This window comes from Apteryx mantelli, chromosome 9, assembly GCF_036417845.1.
Source record: "Apteryx mantelli isolate bAptMan1 chromosome 9, bAptMan1.hap1, whole genome shotgun sequence".
Taxonomy (NCBI): domain Eukaryota; kingdom Metazoa; phylum Chordata; class Aves; order Apterygiformes; family Apterygidae; genus Apteryx; species Apteryx mantelli.
This window is the reverse complement of record NC_089986.1, coordinates 14,039,885-14,060,438: the sequence shown is the minus strand read 5'-3', so window position 1 is coordinate 14,060,438 and position 20,554 is coordinate 14,039,885. Positions and strand designations below refer to the sequence as shown.

The following is a 20,554-nucleotide window of genomic DNA, read 5'->3' as shown; positions in this document are numbered from 1 at the left end:
TTCTTTATCCACAGGTCCTCAGATAGCACTAGAGGCATCATCCTGTCTTTGCTGAAGCAAAGTCACCTCCGATTTTCTTTTCCCCTAAAATGATTCCTTCAGCATCTCATGAATTTTCCCAGACCTCTCTTATCTCCCACTCAAGCTGGGATACCCCCTTCTCCACCCTCCCCTTCTCACCCATCCTTGGAAACTACCTCGTCACCCAGTCGCGGACATCCCCTCCCCTTCTGCTCAGCCCAGACACCCACTCCCTTTCTCAGCAGGGAGACCAAGCTCTAGCCAAGGTGTAAGCACTGCCACAGCATATCTTCCACTGTGCCAGAAGCTCCCCTGCTCTCTGCAATTGATGCTTTCAGGACTAGGGGACAGATTCCTGTGTAACCCCCAACAAACCACCCAGGAGCCCAAGCAACCCACTTGGGAGGCACAGGGTCAGAGTGCTAGCCTGGGCCTCAGGACATCCATCCATCCTCAGCTCAACCTCCAGGCAGCAGGATGACCTTTCCATCTTTGCCCTTCCCTTCCTGGAGGATAGCAATACCACTACCTTTGTAAAGCCCGCAGAGACCCACTCAGTACATTGCCAGGGAAACATTATCCTGAGATTTTCCAAATGTAAATAGTAAAAGAAAAGTGAAACCCTAATCCATTTTTGAAAAGCATTAAAAATAAGTAGGCAATTAAAAAGTTAGCAGTTTCAATTGTATTATTCTGTAACTCACCTCTCCAATCAATCCCCTCCCCACACCTATTTGCAGAGATGGGTAAGAGCAGTGACCATCTGGAGATGGAGTAGCCAGAGCTGCCGGGTAGAGGTGAGAGCTTTTGATACAGTAAGTGAGAAAGTCTTCTCAAAAGAGACATGAGTGGAAAATCCAGACCCGGCCTTCAAAATTCTGAGGTATTTTTAAGCCAAATTCGAAATTCAGTCTTCTAAGATAAACTTTACAGGCAAACAGTTCAGAAGCCACAAAGCACATTAAGGTCTATCATAAGAAAAACAAAACAAGCAAACTTTGGTCTAAACATTAAGAGCTTCATTTGCCCAGTTTTAGATACCCAACTTAAAACATCCATTTGGGTCTACCTTTAAAAGTTTAGCCTTGCTGAATGCTTTTTGCAGCCAGCCAGCTCTGAGAGTCTTACAGCCAGCCAAATTCGGTGATGCCTCCTACCCATTCAGCATACAACACACCGAGCACAGACCTTCGCTGAGGATGTGTCCCGCTGGCTGAGCTCTGCTTAAAATGGTGTGGTCACCCATTAGCCTCTGTCTCCCAGCTGCACTCACACTGCAACCAGCTGGTTTGCAGCTACAGTTAAAAACAACAGCGACCATCTTTTGTGCCTCTAGGGCGCCTACTGGGTGCCAAAGTTGCCCAGCGAATTCCTCATCCACCTTTAGTAATGGTTTGCAGCAGGTGCTTCAGCAGCATGTGTACAAGCAGCCAAGGAAAAAGGAGATCCAGGGATCTCTGTCATTGCACCGTGCTGCACAAGGAGACTATGCTGTTTTGTCAAGTCGCTCTTTCGTGGAGGAGGAGGGAAGAGGTAGGTGTTTAATGCTTAAAGCAGACTAAAACATCTATCTCCTTTCTAGTTATCTAGATCTCTGCAGCAACATGAAATTAAAAAAAAAAAAACAAAACAAAACTAGATATGAGATTGTGCTAGGTCATCTTCAGGAGGATACGGTCATGACACAATACAGCTACTACAGGCCTTCACCAGTGCCATCGCTACTGGTCTGTGGTGATTTTAGGTACCTGATATGGAAATCTGAAAAGTTTGAAGAGGCAATGGTCAGAAATCTGGCTTTGCTGAGACCTTTTGAATCAACTTCCCCCTTTTGAGCTTTGCTCATCAGTAATTTTTCTGTGAGCACAGCGTTTACCCAATAACAATATCTACAGCAGTTCACTGAGATCCATTTTTCACAAAGAGCTTGCTTTCGATATTTCCCACAGGAAATGAGGACGCCTGGGCTTTCCCTCTTCTAGCTATTGTCTCCTGAAGTTTTGCAGTACTCAGTGCAACCAGCATCTCTCAAGTTTCACCAGTCTACCTGCAACACACCAATACAGAGACCACAACACAGAAGGAGAAATTATTGTATTTATTCCAGATGATAAAATAATTCAACCAAGTGCATCAGAGCTTCAGAAAGTTAGTGAAGGTGTCTGGAACAGGCTCTAATTAGATACTGTAAGACTCTGAAAGAGGCCAAAGCTAGAAAAAAATAACAAAAAAGTTCCACTTGCAGCCATAGTCTAGCAGCAAATAAAGACACTGGTTACACCCACACTGCTAGTCTGGCCTGTGTTCAAGGTCTGGTTTATGCATTATCCCTTATCTGCATGCAAGCACGTTTTCAGACATGGTGTTGACCTGAGCTCTGGAGCTGTCTGGAGAGGAAATAACTGTGAGCGCATTTGAGTCCAACTTCTCATTTTATGTAGCATGGACAAGTTAGGCATCATCTGGGCTGAGCTTCCTGTAGTCCGCCAAATGTCTCAAGCTCACCCCTTCCTAAGCACTGTGCATCAGCTGAGTGAGTGCCAGCTGCAGTCAGCACACCACCCAGCAAAACAGAGAGAAAACACCTACATCATGAGTCCACCATGAGCATGGCCAGGCCTCCAAATGAGGGACACTTACTGTGCTGGGCAGCTGCCTGGGAGCTCTGTCTGGGTTCCTGACTGGTTTGTTTGTTAACATAAAAATGAGATTATGAGGATTAAAGAGCAACTGTTACAACTTAGGGAGCAAAACTTTTGCAGTATTTCCCTCAAAGAGTAACAGGGTTAAACCACAGAAAAACTTAATTTGCACCTCTTTTAAAAGATGCAGTCAGAATCCAACAACAATCTCATCTTAATGCTCATGCATGCAGAGATGAAGCCAGAGCTCAGCACTTCTCAGGGAATACAGTGATGGAACATCATTTGAGGAACTCTCATACTGCCAATTTACATGTTGCAGATTGTGGTATACAGATAGTGTCCGCTTAAGTAAATAAGAGGTCATTTTAAGCACATCATCCTCTGTTTAATGGTAGATACACATGGAGATGTGGTGTATGGAAACTGCTTGAAGAACTGTATTAGATATGGTACATTTACATACAGCCCTTCCAAGACAACTCCTCGGAGGCTGTAAAGACTCAGTGCAGCATTCAGCCACTCCTGATCACACGGAGATGTGCACATATGCCTCATTCTGCATATTACTCAGATTCTTATTGGAGAAAGTGGTGACTATTCCCAGTGTGTGATGATGGACTCTGAAAACCAGGTAAACACAGCAAACATCCCCTCAGGTCCCCAGGTGTCCAACCCTCCTCTGTGTCCCTGGGATTTAGGTGCTGACAGTAGCTTTGTAGCTGAGGATCGAAGTGCTCCAAGAACTCAGTTCTAAGAATTGGTCTCTGTAATGGGCTAAACTGAGCCCTCCTGCACCAGGCACCGCTGCTGGTAATGTCCCCATCGGGGTGGCCAGCCAGCAGGAGAGAGAGCAAGGGGCTCCATGTCTGTTCTTCCTGGTAGGGAAATTTCAATCCTCATGTCAATCTCCTCCAAACCTTTCACCAGCACTAAAGCCTTCCAAAACCCTCCAGAGGAAAATACAATCAGATACGCAGCGTTCATCTCCCTCCCATTTCTGCTACAATTGAAACCACTGAATTTAGTGTGTTCTTTTGACCTAAATCAATGCGAATACCCAGGCTCTGAGACATGGCAGAAAGGCGCACAGCATTTTCGTTTCTGCTTGTGCTTGCAGCACTATTTGTTCATGCTGGAGTCCCTGCAGAAGGCTTTAAGCTCTGTAAAAAGCCTGGCATAGGTTACCTGCAAGTGGCTTTTCCCTGCTTACACTGTGTCACTACGAGCAGTGTTAAGAGAATATGTTCTCCAGGACACTAACACATTCCACCCAGCACAGAATTTCTTTTAAACCTGCTGAGATTTGAGCATTTTTGATGTGTGAGGGAATCGGATTCCATCCCCTCCAAGGCCTTCCAAACAACATGCAGGATCTGCTTGTTCGAGTGCTTGGAGTGCTGCAGATATTCCCCTGGAGAGGCATGGGGTCCCACAGCACACCAAGTGGTGGGTGCCGAACTGCTGCTGTCCCAGGTCATCCAGGACAGACGTTCTCCAAATTCAGCCATCATGAGGAGGCAGCAGGGAGAGAGGCTGGTGAGGGGACATCCCGCATGGGTCTCAACACTGCCACCCGACCAAGGAGGAAGCAAAGCAGGAGAAGTCCATGCAGCCCTGGGATATCATACCTGGCAGGATGTTTAGTCACATAAATATAATTAGAGAAGAGAGGACCAGATTCCCCAGACAGTGAATATGAAATCCATGGTCTTTTTAGGACAGAAAGGTCTCAGATTGCCTCCTGACATTTTGAGTTGAGCCAGGTAAGACTCTTGGCTCCCCTAGGCTCCTACTCTTCAAAAAGCAGCTTTATTGTTTAGTTACACAAATTCCTTTCTCTGTGAACAGATCAGGATGCTTTATTAAAGTCCCTCTGTCATACTTTCTCAGAACAGTTGAATTTTACAAAAATTTCAAATAAATCGTCATAATAATGCAGAAAACCCCCCAAACTCATTAGAAGCAGGAAACTATAAAGAGCAACATCCTGTGTGTCAGTAAATAATTCTCAAAATGCAAAACTGAAACGCCAGCAAAGCAGATGTTAGGTGTAAAGTCCTGTGATTTGAATTTGTGAATTTGGTTGAAGTTACCACTTGTTTCCCCCACAGCCAACCTGCTGAAATCCAATGTGCTTTGAAGGCCAAAAAATAACTTCCATTCTCAGCTCCTGTTATCAACGATACTTCTATGGGAAAATAAAGTCTTTACTAAATATGGTGATGCCTACATCCTTCAGCATGTAGCACCTACATGGCAGGCCAGCTATTGCTAAGCCCAAGGACAGAGAATCCTTCTCTCAGAGGAAGATTTTTGTAAGTATTCTTATTTTTTGTCACAAAATAGCTGAAAGACAATAGAGGAAGGACAAAGAATTAAGAGCAGATTATAGTCTTGGAAGACAATAACAAGTGAATTGTTTATCAGAAACAGTGCTAGTGTGTAAGGGAATGCTACTTGGAGTGCTCATAATAACTTCGCTTTTGCAACTATGCCTGGTGTTAAGAAATTACAGGATTGGCTCCTTATAGTTTTATCAATACATTGCCACCTAATGTGGTTTATGATTTTGTTTGTGATGTGACTATCTGAAAGCACTAGCTTCTGGAGTGTTGCGAACAGATCAGTGTCTCAAATTCCATGAGAAACAAGAATGATGTTTCTAGCCTATATATTTTTAAGAGGATAACTTGCAAATCTGAACAACAAAAGTTAGAAGAAAATGTAAAGGAATTTTGTTATTTAACATCATGATTTTTAATTCTGTGGTATTTGGGTACCTAATGCCCACATTAATGCTCAGAGCCAGCAAAGCTGAGATTTCACAGCTATCACAGTCACTTTATAGTCTACAGTGACAGCAGGTGCAGCAGCCCCGCAGCTCTGAATATACAACTGAGCAGCCGCCTCCTGAAAAGTCCAGTGCAGCAGCACATTACGCGCTTCTTTCCATGCAATTTTTTTAGCATGCAGCAACTCAGTGGTAGGCGAGCATTGCTAAACAAGACAGGCATTGAAGCCTCCTCCCAGGACAAGGTTTTGCAAGTTGACTTACTTTTATGTTGCAAGAGCCTATTGAACCCCAATCACTTACTGCAGGGTTTCCCCCTTCTCACTCATAGAAGTAGCTGTTCTCTTTATAGCTCCATGCACTAACCGAATTCCCCCTGCTAGTGTGCGTCACTGTTTAACACATCAGACCACCTGTGCCATTCAAACACCTAATAGGAGATTACTCAGTAGCAAAATCCTACAGGGAGATAGAGTGCTACATGATAAGAAGTCATTACAAACAGGCACCAAGAATGCACAAGTAAGCCCTAGGAACAGATATAGATGTTTTCATGAAGCTATACAAACAGATTGAAGGGTATTACCTATTATCAACAGATCTGGTCAGACAGTCCTCAGAAAGATATTATAATGAACATATTACTTCTGATTATTTCAATTTTGATCATGTGCTACAGCACCTCAAAAATAATCCCAAACCATTTCAATTATTATAACACTTTTTTTTTTGTTGTTATTTTCATGAGAATATTTCAAGGGCTTTCTCTCTCACACACACACTATCTGGCAGAAACACTGATTGAAGGGAGAAACTTTGTCCCAATAAGTAAAGATAACAAAAATGCTAAAGAAGTTCCTCTCAGCAGAGCACTAAACCGTGAGTGAACGTGGCTGCTGGATCTATGACTCCTGCAGCTGTTGAACGTAGTGGGCAGCACATCTTTCCATAAACATTACTCATCAATACTGGTAAAACATCAGAGAAAGACAGAAAAAGGGCCCCTCTCTAAGCTGACTGCCCCCCTCCATGAGCCTGTCAACACACATGCCACTGAGGGTGGCTTTGCTCCACTCCAGAGCCACTTGTCACCTCAACACCCAGTTTCCCTGGGAAGTCAGATTCATCTCATCCCACTGATTTCAGTGGGATCCAAGGTGCCAGTCCTCTTGACTTTGTTCCTCCCTGTGCCATGGCCCAGGTTTCAAAGAATAATTCCTGGATTTAGTATGTTGTGCTGTGTTCCTCGAGTCTTCTCTCCTGTCCCATTTTGTCTTAAATGGCAAAAGTGACCCCAAAAATTTTGGCATAGGGCTTTCCCAAGGAGTTTAATAAGTAGCTGTGGACAAATCTCTTATCCATGAGTTCCAAGAAAATAACAATATGTTTCCTAAGCAGACATTGTTACCAATTTTAAACACAAAAGACTGATTTGCAAAGACATAGGACAGTCAGATACTTGATAGTTTTAAAACTGCCTAAGTGATTTGGACACTCAGGTGAAGCTACATACCTAACTGTTTTCATGCACCTTAGCACAAGTGCGAACCAGGTCCATAATACCTGTGTAATTTGAAAGGGATTGAGGGGCTCTTGCTGCTCTGTCCCAATGCATATGCACAGGAGAGGGAAAAGAAAAGCTTTTAAATTAAATAGAAGTCATAATTTTTATGGAGCTGTAACCACTGGCTCCCACCCAGACTCCAAAGTGCCCAGGATGGCTTTCACAGAAGTGCAAAACTAGCCTGGGTTTTCTTTTTTATAGTTGTATCACAAAAGGTTTTGAAAACAAGGGGCAGGCACACAGAGGTGTTCATCACATAGAACTCAGCAGCTTCCCTACAGGGCTCAGGTTGTTGGGAAGGCATCAAATTAAGACCCAAATTTCCCCGGTTTCTTCCTCAACCAGAAAACAACACCCCCTCCTTACCCCTGTCCCTTGTGACACCTATGGACAATTTTTTATAAGCACTCAGCACCCACTGGGCCACTTGTTGAACTCAAAAGGATTTTATTTTTCCCTAAATCAAAGCTGAGCCCTTCTGATCTTTATCAGGCCATAAATCCTTGTGCCTGTTGAGAGAAGCCATAGCGAGTTAGCTTGCAGCAGGGACGTACCACGCAAATCAGCAGGGGATTATGTTTATAGCATGTATCATGAACACCCTCAACATATCTAAACAGATGAGCTATTGAGAACTTGATTCTTTAATCTCTTCGGCTTTTCTAGAAGTTGAAGCTGAGAGAGATCCTGTGAATAAGGTATTCTCGCCTCAAAGTAAAAAGGACCACATGAGAGACTTCACGTACTATCCTTCCAGTCCTTTGAGAGCTAGGAAAAACAGAAAACGGTCAATTCAGTTCCACTTTAATCCTTCAAGCAGCACTAAAAGGACCTCCAAGCAGACAAGTATCTTCTTATGGCACTCAGAGGAGTCTGTGCAGTCTTGCAGAGAAGAAGAGAAATGCACTGTCTTCTGCAATGACTGTGAAAGGGCAGCAGCATCCTTGGCAAAACCACATCTCTGACACAGAATGAAGAGGTCCAGCAGGGGCAAAACGGAAGAGGACAGTAAGGGGACAGGCAGATTGCGGGGAATCTGCCGTAAAAAAAGATGAGTTAAAAGAACTAAAGATGATTTATTGAATTACTAAGAAGAGACTGAGCAATGTTTTGCAAAGATCTTATCTTCTATTCCTATCTTCTCATGAGATTGAGCTACAAGAATAGGAGAGAGACCAAAGAACAGACTTCAAAAATAAAATAAGTACACGGTCAGGCAGAAGCAGACACTGTGACTCAGTCTGCAGCATTCGTGCTGTCCCTCTGGGCTCCCTCCTTGCCCCGAGGAGAACATTTCCCCAGCAAGGTGTGGAGTGGGCATCTTCGAGCACAGCCAGCACGCCGGTCACCCACGGAGCTGTGCTGGGCTGGGGAGGCCATGGCAAGGCTCTGAGGAGGAGGAGGAGGAGGAGGAGGACTTGCTTTGAAAAGCTCTTCCCCCCACAGAGCCCCACTGTGACAGCTACAACAGTTCTCCACTGGGCTTGAGGCACCGAATGCTGAACCTTCATGCAAATCTGGCTCCAGTTGGGTTTCTCCCAACGGTGAGAGCACGACAACAAGAGCAACCGCTGTTTCCACAGACACAGGAAAGCACACTGAGGCCAAGAAAAAAAGCATCCCCTTTTCTCCCCTCAATTTTTCCTTTTTTTGGAGTGAAGCCAGCCCTGCTTCCCCAGAAGTTACCAGCAGCTCTGAGCACACCATGAGCAGCTCAGAACAATTTCTGTCCCTTCTCTGAGTCTTTGGAAAGTACCTGCTGTATCACTGGCTGTTCCTGCAAATAGCTCTATACACCAAGTCATCTGTCTATCCCCTTGGGTTCAGGTCTTTCTGCTAACATGGCAAGTCTGGGCTCCCGTCGTGAAGATGAAGGCAGATTAGACATGTCAACTCTGTCATGGCAGGAGTTAGGTTATTATTCAGCCCAGGAAATATGAGGAAAGAGAAAAGAGAGCAGTTGCTTGAAAGCAAGTATTCTGTAGAGCCCAGCATACAGGGTGTAACACTAGCTTTTCTGTAAGATATTACACTGAATTCCTGCTTAAATAATGCTCTGTCCTGATACCACCTAGCTAATATCAAAGTGAAAGGAGAACTGCTTACGCTAGAATTCCTGCTGGACAACGATTGACTCACGAGCACGAAGGGATGCAGTGCACTGCTTGCCACTGCCCAGCCAGCACGTTTCTCCTGCAAGCGCCGCCTTCCAGCACAGAGCAAGGAAATCTGCAGTTTTATTACTTCCTAATAGTAATAACGAGCACTTTGTACAGAGGGTTTTTCACCTTTGTGCTGCATTGCGAGCATTAACGTTGGCAACATTCCTATCTGATAATTGCAGTCCGTTTGCCAGCCCCATTTTATAGGTACAGGAACCCAAGAAGAAAGATGAAGTGACACATGCAGTACTTCCGAGGAAAGACCCCCTCCAAACCCAGGAGTTCTGGGCGGCTTGAAGTAGGCTCTGATCACTGAAATCCACCCAGATGCATCATCCACCAGATGATGGTACCAACCCCTATTTCCCTCCCCTTCCTTCATTCCCCCCAACTCATTTCTTACAGAAAGGTTCCCTCATCCTCTTTTACAAATGGATTTTGAACATAACTGTTTGTTTTTTGTTTTTTGTTTTTTTTTGGGGGGGGGGAGGGGACTGCCCAAACCCACAACACACATCAGAGGGACCCAGTTTCTGGCACAGATCCCACAGGGACCAGAGGATTTAAGGGTTGTTCCTCAAGCCTATGTTATTAGTGAGATTTGCAAGGCTGGGCCATATCACGCTGAGAATATAAATCCAGAAATGAAAGAGGAAAAAGCAGTTTGTGCGAGAGCTCTTTCATTCAAAAGGGAGGAGCAAGCCGCAGAGAATGCCTTCAAAACACCAGTGATCAGAAATTTTGAGGCCATCAATTAGGCCGGGTACAGGGAAAGCAGCAAGCAGACAAGGCAGGCAGGACCTTAATCCGTTGCACTAACAGGTGCTTTCTTCACGGCTCCAAAAGCACAGAGCTCCTAGGTAAAACACAGCCTAATGACCATTATTTCCAAAAGCACAAGTAACTTATCTGTAAACATCACTCCCCCAAGCAGACATTAGCTGAAAAAAGGGGCTTTGGAGAGAGAGACTAATTACATAGCTTTCAGGAGTTGGACTTTGATCATAATTACAGTGCCTTCTTCATTTTACATTAGTGGCTTTCAACTGCAGCTAGGAAGGTGGAAATCCCGCCCGTTTCGGATAGCTAGGTCATTTTATGACTCAGAGCTCGCTTAGGTTTTCTGCAGCACAGGATGAACTCCAGCTCACACGGTACCATCCAAACAAGTAGTTCACTGGGGTCAGTGACTTGGCACTTCAATGAAGGCCCTTTTGTCCTTACAGCTGACCCTTCCCAGGCCCAGGAGTCAAGTGCAGAGCCTGCTTTATCGCTGTTTTGGGGGATTTCACATGAATCCCTTCAAAAGAGAAGCAGAAGTAGAAAAACTCTAAGGCTTTTGTTTAACTCCATTGTTGTTGAGGTAAGGCATCTCTTAGGTCTTTCTATCCAGAAGGAAAAAAATGAGCCAACTCAGCGATGTGCCTTTCCAAGCTCACTTCAGATATTAATGTGCTATTTGTCTGTCCCTCGCTTCTGCGCAGGGATGCCTGTCCCATTCAGGGCCCAGCAGCCCTTTTCCCGCCTGGGTTGCCATCTCCAGTTGCTGAACTTCAGCGCCCACAGCAAGATGTGGGGCTAACAAGGAAGGAGATTACTATCCTGTATCCTAGCAGAGCTGTCTGTCTTTCTGTGTGATGCAGGGGTGCTTCTGTTTTGATGGTCACACTAACTACAATGTAAATAGCCTAAATGAGAGGGATGGGGCAAAAGTTGTTAAGACAGATGCAAGAGTGGCCTAAGCCATAAAGCACAGCACTGAGAATGAAGGACCTGGCTTTTTTTTTTTTTTCCTTGCCTGTGGCACTGAATTACTGTGTTTGGACATACCATAATGGTAGCACATAGATAATTTCTCTACTGTGAAATGACAGGCAGCAAGTATACAAGCATTATAATGGCACTTTGGTTAACACTACTAAGCATTGTCTGTGTTCACCTCTTGTTAGGGGAAATGTTTTAGATAATCTCTTCACCTTGGGAGTGTGCGGTAGGCCGGATGCGGGAGAGACTAATAGATAAAGCAATGAAGAAAGCAGGGGGCAAATCTGTCTAAGCCACAACCTTCAGTGCTAAATGGTAAAGGAAAGTTTCAGACCTGGGGATCAGGGCCCCAACCTGCTGCTGTCCCCTCCATATCATACAGTGGCTCCTAGGAATCATCTTGAGTTAAATAACTCACAGTGACCTCCATCTCCAACTCGGTAAGGAAGCCCATATGGCTGCAAGGATCAGATGGGAACAAGGCATTGACCTAAAGGGATATCTGCATGAATCCCCCCTTGTCTCCCTCCTTTTAACAGAGCTTTTGACCCTTTTCACTCTTGGTGTTTAAGATAAAGTCAGCATGCTTCAGCTCAATGTTATCAGTTTGCTGTTTAGATTTTTACTATCTAAAATAATATAAAGAAGATTATATTAATAGAGCCAAAGTTGAAAAGAAGCACACTATTAGCTAAATGTTTATCAGCACACTGATATTAGCTAAATGTAGTTTTGACTACATCAAAGCAAAATGTTTCAATCATCTGTGTAAAATAAATGCAATTATGAAACTGTTCAATTTTGTTAAATCAGTCAGAAAATCACCCAGCACATCATGAAAAATACTCAGCTGATGGATTTTAAAGCTTAAGAGTCTCTATGTCTTCAAACTGAGAAAATTATCTCTGGGACCAACTTTCAGCTGATTTCGACCATGCAAAGCATAGCCACTAATAACTGGACAAGTGCCACTCTCAGTTCATGTAAACAGACATGCAAAACAGCTGAGCTGCATTATTACTCTAAGCCAAATCTCAATCCATTTTTACGACAGAGATGTCACAAACTATCTGTTCCAAGCTGTCCTGAAGCTTCCCGCACTACAACAGTCATTAACAAAAAAATCATCATGCTCTTAAAGCATAGAACAAGGACCAGCATATCTGGTGGAAGGCATGATTTGCTGGAGGATACAGATTTCAAGGCAAGAAACAGCCATTGCAATAGTCAGTTCTACAGAATACAGTCAAGGGAATCTCATTCTACGCTTCCTGCGTCAGGCAGGTTTTCTGCCTGAGCAGCAGCATGTTTTTTACAAAGAGTGCCCATCCTGAGTCCAAGAACAGGACTGGCAGGAGCTCACTGGGCCTGGGAAGTTGTCCTATCCTTCCCAGTCCATCTTTGGGCTTTCCATTTGGTTTTGTTCTTTTCTGTTTGGAATTTGTCTAGCTTTGGCTTCCAGCCATTGGATCTTCTTCGGCTGTTAAAAGAGCCCGCTGCTGCCAGGCAAAATCCGCCTTCCCAGGTGGGCCCCGCTATTGTATTTCTGCTCTCCTGGGGGCACGCACATCCCCCACCGAAGTTAGCTGAGCCGTGGGGATTTAGCAGGGACAAGCGCTTGGCTCGGCGCGTCTGCGCAGCCATGCAGACCGCGCGGTGGCAGGTCTCGCAGGGGAAACCAATACCCCCTGCTCCGTCCCGCATTCCTCAGCCGAGGCAGCGCTTGCAGCCAAGGACCGCGTGCTATTTCCCAGCTCTCCTTCTCTTCTTCCCCTCCACCCCCTGCTTGCCCCAAACTCGGCCCCTCCTCGCTGCCAGATTTCCACGCTACTTGCAAGGATTGTCATGCTGCCGGGGTGGCACTGAGCACATGGCAGTGTGAGCAGACTAAGGAGGAAGGGAAAAGAAAAAGAAGCATTGTGACAAATTAATATTAATGAAAAAGAGACCACAAAGCTGTCTGTAATCCTCTAGGCTGGGTGACAGTAACCACGCTCTGTCTTCAGCAGACATCTATGCAACATAAGCAGTCTTCACTGAGCACCAGCGCCGCGGGATGAGTTAAGAGTTAACCCTTCTGAGGATCAGCTGCCTTCGTGAGAAACTATGACTTGCCAGGGCTTTTTTGAAATGTCCCTAGAAACTAGCCTTAAAGTAGCTCGACAAGTGACTGTGCTAAAAGGATTTCACCTCTCCAAACTTTACGACTGGAAAAATACCACCTACATGTCATTTACATGCTTAAATATAGTATCTCCTATTGGGAGAAACAAACAAACTGACAATGTGATACAGTGATACCTCATGCGGACAGGCTCTTTTATCTGCTGGAAAGTTATAAAACTCAGCTTAACAACAAAGCTAAAATAAGAGTGGTTGTTAAGCTCCGATGTTGACTGTTAAACAGAATTAAAAAATACTCTCCATGTTCTATCTTAGAAGGAAGGCAAAGAGTTTCTCTTCTCTGGATCTTTTAAATTATTTGTTTATCCTTTAAGTTCCCAAATCTCAAAGCTTTATAATTAAGTTCCTATTCTTTTCAGTAGCTTTTTCATTTAAAGGAACAAATAAACACACTATATAAAGCTAAAGCCATTCTTACACTTCCCAAAGCACAGAGTAACAACCTACTCCAAAACACAGGGAAAAGATACTATCAGCTTTCATGTTATTTATCATATATTTTTCTCTAATGCCAAAGAGGAAAAGGGTGATATCTTAAACGGATGCCTATAATTAAACAGTAACCTGTTAGAAAGCCAAAAATAATAATAAGCTCCACTGAGCATGAAGAGAGTGGCACATTTTTTCCGCGTGCAGCCCAGCTGCCGCTGGACGATAGCAGAAAAGTTAACAATTACACAAGACACTCAGATCAAATCTGCGATAGGAGAGTTACGTCACGCTCAAAGACTCACCGCTGGATGCAGGGATCAGGGTAATACTGCAAGGTGGTGAAAGGTGCTGCTTCAAAATTCATTTCCTTCGAGCCCCTCTTTGGGCACAAACAAAACTAAATAAATAAATATATATAAAGCCAGCAGGCTAAAAGCAATAAGGTCAAGTGGTACACGAGATACAACTTTAGAGATTTATTTTACACTTGCAAATGGGTGGGATCTCCCAGGGACTTGGCCAATGGGATTCATCAAGTGACCTGAGCATCACCACCAGTCACTCCTCGCCAGCTGGGCATCTTCTGCACGGATATTTTCCCCTCCTCTCAACATCCTTAATAAACTTTGGTGTACATCAGCCACACTTGTTGTTGGGAGCTCATCTGGGGCATCTCTGAACTTCTGATCTCGCTGGTCATTGGTTGCCTTTCCGCCTGACTTCACAGTTTAATTTTGGCAGCTCCTGTGATTTTGCAAACTGCTGTAGCCGCTGGTCATCACTGTCTCCAGATGGCTGGAGTTTCCTCTGCTGGGTGCAGCGCCCGTGCTGAATTTCATCTCACTTTGAAAGCCTTCCTGGTCAATTCTGTGGCTAATACCTGCATAACGTTGCCTGGGGAAATTTTATTTTTCAGTCTCTCTCTCTTGCCACAGTTCACAAACTGTCTGTTGTGGTCACAGTTTCAAAAGCTGAATGACAAAATATGGGGAAATTCCTCAATTAAATTTAACTCTGAACTTTTACTCCTCTGCCTCCCCTTCCTGCCCCCCCAAGAAAAGAAATATCAGACATAATTGTTAATGTTTCCCTCCGAATATTTTGAACTATTTTTTTCCCTAAGAGAATTGAGATGATATGAAAATTTTTAATTCATTTACAGAACATTAAAGCAATTGAATGGTTTCTACATGGAAAAGTACAATATTTTCAAGAATCTTCACTACAGAAACAAAAGTAGGGGGAAAAAAAAACCATATTTTTCAGGCCCCTAAAGCCTAAAGAGGAGCCTGAAAACAAGAACAAAGTCAAATCCACCAAAACAAACTAGCAGAGATGAAAAGCAGATTTATCTTCAGGAAGAAATATAAAAGTCAAAGGGAGAGGCTTTTTTTTTTTTTTTTTAATCACAGATAATAATTCAAGAAAGCAACCTGTTTTGTTCCCCTTGTTTCCCCCCCTCCATGGCTCATCCAAATAGTACAGGCTGTAAACCTATCCTGGTTTTGTGGTTTTGGAGAATGAATGAAATATGAATCAGGAGCTAAATTAAAATGGATTCCAGCAGGAAAAAATAGCGTCCACGTATCTCTGCACCAACCAGATTGCATCTTCCAGCAGACGTGTATGTTTGTGTATATGGGGAGAGGGGAAGGGGCTGACCTATACCTCACCTGCTGTGCATCTTTTTTGCTGATGTCAGCACGAACACCAACCTTCTGAGTAAAAGCCAAAAGTACTCTCAGAAGACAGAGATTGTCTCTCTTTTTTTTTCCCTCTCCCTTTTGCCTTTTCCTTGGAGGAAATTTTGGTTCGAAGAATGTCATGTGGAAACATTTTCTTTGCTGCCTGTGCCAGGGTGGCAGGGAAGCTATTTCAGACTTGACATTCTCCACCCACACTCAGCCTGATAGTTCCTAACATCTGTGAATTGTGAATCCTGTAAACTCGCAGGGCTGAGCCCTGGCCAAGTCCAAGCAGCTTTCGCTATGATAAGTGATATTCACCAAGGAAAAGAGACTGAAAATGAGGGACATATTTATTAACTGAAGTTAAGGGCTCTCTCCCTGCTGGGCACAGCTTCCTCTGCCCGACCTCTGTAAGAAACAGTAATACCAAGCACCTTTCACCCCTAGAGTAAACACCAAGCCTTGTAGCCTGGATCAGCAGGGAGGAAATATGGAGACGTCCAAACCAGGCTCTGCTAGGGAAGGGAGAGAAGGATCACGCCAGGGGTTGTGCGCACACATTGCGGCCAAGGGATACAGCTGTATCCTCTTCCCTTCTGCTGTTGGTGCCACAGCCGTGCCTCTCCCCAGGCAGGAAGCGTTCCCAGGCAAGAGACATAAGTCAGCTGAGATCGTTAGGGGGAGGCAACGGTCCGGCATGGGCTTTCGGTCCACACTGCTAGCCTGGCTCTGATCTAGGCTTTGAATAGCCATCTTTAACAAAAGATACAGATCAGCAGCCCTCTCTCTCTATAAGCCATTCGGGCCCTGCAAGCGAGAGCTTGGGCCTGCACAGAGCACTGAGCATGCCCATGCTCTTCCTCCCCAGGACTCAGTCTGCTCCCATGTCAAGAGTATGGATAAATCACCCGGCTGGTGAGGTACACACAGGTTTAAGGCTGGGCTCAGACCCTTGCTGCAGTCAGTGTGGGTATATTGCTGAGACCTCATGCTTGCTGTTAAAGGCAGAGCATGTTTCCTGCTAGACTTCAGCCTAAAAGGCAGAAATCTCACAGAAAAACTGCTGCGTGAATATGGCTGGTCTCATGAAATTCCACAGCACCCACTTCTTAACAGGAGCTCAGGAAGGGCCTTTCCCTGCTTGAACACCAGGGCCGAGACTACCAGTAGCAGAGGAAGGTTGGACAATTCCCACCCAGAGATTCAGACCTGCTCTTCTGGTTTTGGCCAGTCTCTTCACCTGGCACATGCCCAGATAATACTGTGTAGTCAGATCACACATCCCAAAGGCTTTATGAAGTGCAGCAGCCAGCTCCTGGGTGCCTGCGCCCCCCAGTTTTACACTACACTAACTCTGCACAGCAACCAACATGCAAAAAACCCAAGCATAGCCACACTCAGCAGTATCCAAAGCAATTTTGCAGGGAACATCCAACATCAATGCACCTTTCCATGTGCCCCTCGGTGCCTCGGACACATTAAGTACAAGTCTGTGACAACCCAAACTACTGAGCCTGTGATTCCTGCTTTTAGTGCTGAACACGTCTAGCAGCACCTCAGTCAAGAAGAGGCAGTTAGTCTCTGGCTTGCAATTCACACCAAAAGAATCTCTTCTCCTCAAAAAACATAATTAATTAATTAAGAAGCACCACATAATTGTAATGAGAAGTAGTAGCTTGGAGCAGGGCTCTCTTCTCACTCACAAGGTACTGATGGGAGGGGGTGTCTAGCAAGAACATTTCCATAAAAACTTCAAAAGGGGCCACCAACTGCCCAAGGTCCTTACCAGCCCTCATGCCTGGGGCTGGGCAAATGCAAATGGTTATTTCGCTCATTTTGGCAGAGCACACAACACCTGACTGTTTTTCCCAGAGAGCCGGACATCTTCAGTCTCCCACAGAGATCTGGACATGTTTTGAAATAGCTCAGAAGGTCCATCTTTCACCTTTCTCCGCTGGAAAATGGAGCTAGAGGAACCTACCGGTGACAGTCCATAGAAACTTCCTGCAAAAGCCAACAAGTCTTCTCGTTTCTCCCCCACCCCAGCTTCCTTCCTTGCCCTGTGCTCACAGTCAACACTTTGCTGCAAGTTCCCAATAAAGAGTGATTCAGCATAAATTTAGGCAGAGATTATCAGTCATTGCAATTAGGCTGTGTTAAACTCCTCTCAGGTGCAAGGTGCTCCTTGCATAGCACCACTCTGCAGTGGAAATACAAGCCACAGGGGGGTGGGTGGGTGTGTGAATTTTCAGTACCCCATGCATAGGTTCTCAATGTAAGCACTCAGCCGGCACCATTGGTACTGCCTTACAGAAAATCTACTGGGTGGACAGGGAGATGGAGTCTGAGACACGAAAGAGCAAAGATTTTTTTTGGGGGGGGGTCTAAGTGTGCATGCGTAGGCTGGTAAGCTTCATCCCGGCAGCCTGGGAAAGTAGGCAAAAAGAGGCCTTTCCCCAGTAGCCCAGACCTCAAAGACAGCCAACTCGAGAGGAGAAGGAGCCTGTGATACTCCGAGAGAGGCAGGGAACACCGAGGACATTTCCACACAGGCTAGTACTGATCTGATGGCAGTGAGCACATGCCTGAGAAGCGAGAAGGAAGCTGACGTGTTAAAGATCCGTCTGGCCAGCGGATTTGCAGTCGGAGTCTCTAGCGCTCGTGTTAAGCAGGCCGCCCAGGGATATGTGGAGGAAGCATGTGTGTAGGTGGGCAGGAATGCAGGGCATCACTCCACCGCCGTCGTTTTCGTGTCTGGGGAAGAGAAACAGCTGTGGCCCGCTCTCCCATTACCCCCTCTGCACACCCTCTCCTCCACTGCGGCAGGCTGGAGATGTATCACATGAGGGCCCGTGAGGGCTTGAAATGACCACGAGAATATGTTTTAAAGGAGGCAAACATTTAAAGCCTCAGGAAGGGGCTGTTCGGGAATTACAATGGTCTCCCCACCACCATGCACACTCAGTGCAGGACACCTGCATGCTGCTCCCAGCCCTGAACAAGGACAAAAGGCAGACAGGGAGTTTGCTGAGCTCTCTGGGGCTCCGGCTCTGATCCCTTTGTCCGGAGCTCAGGATGGCTTGAAGTGAAGGAAGCTGGGAAAGAGGAGATGCCAGCCTTGCTCTGAGCCACCTTTGCAGCCTCTGGCTTCAGGATTCACCTGGGATGAGCCCCACCCTTGGACCAGGGGATGAATTGTTTCATCCACAGCTTGGGGTTTCCAGAGGAGTGGCTGTGGTCATTTTGGGTTTTTTGTTGTTGGTGCTGGTGGTTTTCTTTTTTTTAAGTTAAAGTGAATTTCTTTTCAGAAGCAAAAAGTTTATAGGATATATGGGGATGTTTTGCTAGAAGAAGTCAGAGAGAATGAAATAGTTATTTTCAATAAAAAAGAAAATATCTTTAGCTTGATTATCTAAGGAAAAGTATTAAATGATGTCAATGATGCTTTAGAGCACAGTTTCTAATTTCAACCATATTTAACAAACAATTAAAGGTCTCAAAGATATTAAGGTTTTATGAGTTTCATGAGCAGAAGCAGACAGAGGAGAGACACCCTCTTGGTGGCTCCAGTGAAAGGAAAGAGGCAACAGGAGTCTGACTCTCACAGACATTAGAAGATTTAATCTTCTAATCACATCAAAATTCATGTTTTACTCCTCAGCAGCCTCCAGCCAGCAGGGTTCTCTGGTCCCACTGCTCTGCAAACATCAGATTTCTAGGTTTGGCTCAAACAAACATTTCCCCTTCCTCTGCATTGAAAGAGAAAGGACAGGGAGAATAGGGAACTGAAGATGTTGTGGCTTAAAAGAAGAAAACTGCAATTTCACAGAAAATCTCTTCTCCCGATACCTTCTGTCCCCAGTGCAAACACAAACAGGATTAAAAAAAAAAAATTACCATTGCTCAGTCTCCTCCTAAGACATCCCCACAGTCTAAACCCTGCTGCGAGGAGGCTATTCAATAGAGACCACGTGCCCTGGGCAGTGCTGGTGTACAGCACAGTGCTCGAACACCAGGCCCTCCGAGTGAGCCCAGAGCGGCTGGTGGAGGGCACCCAGGGCCAAGTCCTGGGGCGCACAGGGCAGCCTCTTGGGGACAGCACTGTGCAGCCACAAGGTTCATGGTCCAGGGTGCACTCAGCCAGTGGCCATCTGCAAGCTGGTGCTGGCGGAGTCCAAGCCCAGGACTGGTGACAACTCAGCAGCGAGTGAAGCAGTTTAACACAGTCCTGGGCACATCAGAAAAGCAGCCCACATGTTTTATTGTACAGTTCCCCATATCCTCATTCTCCAGCTAAACCTGAAAATATCACTGCTAATGCTATGGATTTGAAAATACACTCCAGCTATCAGCTAATTGCTGTACATGATATTGGGCACTGAGCTCTGCACTATCCTCATGTGGACTGTCAACTGCTTCTCATAGCTATTCCTAAACACCAGAGATCTTCTCTCTATGGAAAAGAAGCAGAAGGAGCCAGCTCAGAGGCCAACACCAGGATTCCCCACCAAACTGAAAATGGAGCTCCAAATCGCACCTCCATCTCCCCTACACACCACAGACAGTAAAAAACCAGCACCTATGGTATGCACTTCTGTGCATGTAGGAAGAAAGTGAGGCACAGAGATCAGTGAACCTAGCAATAGACCAGAAACGGGGCCAAAAGCAGGCTCTCATCCCGTGCTCAGCTCACCAGCAGCACTTCGGTCTCAAAAGAGCCTGCTTCATCTTTGAGAGCTCACAGGCCACTGTGCCTGCGGAAAACTCCCATCTTCAAGGCTGAGAGGGAGCAACAAATCTGCCAGGCAGAGGGAATTTCCCTCCCTGACGTCAGTGCAGCTGCACCATTGATTCAGGGCGTTTCTGAGACATAGTGGGGCCATAGGCCTCAGCTAAAGCGGGGTTGGGAGCTAGACTGCCCTGCCGGGGTGGGACAGGTGGTAACCCCGCTCCAGGGAGCCAGTTTGTATTGCATATCAAAGCCGTGGAAGTGGCTGTGTAGGTGGAAGGCTTGGCCTCCCTTTACAGCTGCTGTTCGATATGTCTGGCATTCTGGTGAAAACCGCACCACAAATACACACAGCGTCACTGTAGCCCATAGGGTCAAGCCCAGGTTGGATCCAGAAATCCTTATGGATGAAGTTCTGCCCTCACTCTGTTGTGGCACTGCACAATTTGATGGCTGGCAAAGGATGGGAGATCTGGAAGCACCCTGCGGTTTTCCTTCGCTTTTCTAGCAGAGACTCATAATCAGCCTCTCTTGCTCCAGACCCATCCCAGAAATTTCTCACACTTTGCTCTTG

At 45.5% G+C, this 20,554-nt stretch overlaps 1 protein-coding gene across 1 annotated transcript in view; it reads right to left on the bottom strand.

Annotated features, from left to right (window-relative positions):
* TP63 (tumor protein p63) overlaps window positions 1-13,927 on the bottom strand; it is a 111,123-nt gene extending 97,196 nt beyond the window's left edge. Inside the window, exon 1 of the mRNA XM_013959222.2 lies at window positions 13,866-13,927. Coding sequence (XP_013814676.1) covers window positions 13,866-13,927 — 62 coding nt within the window. The remainder of the gene's footprint in view (window positions 1-13,865) is intronic.
* Window positions 13,928-20,554: the final 6,627 nt, after the last annotated feature.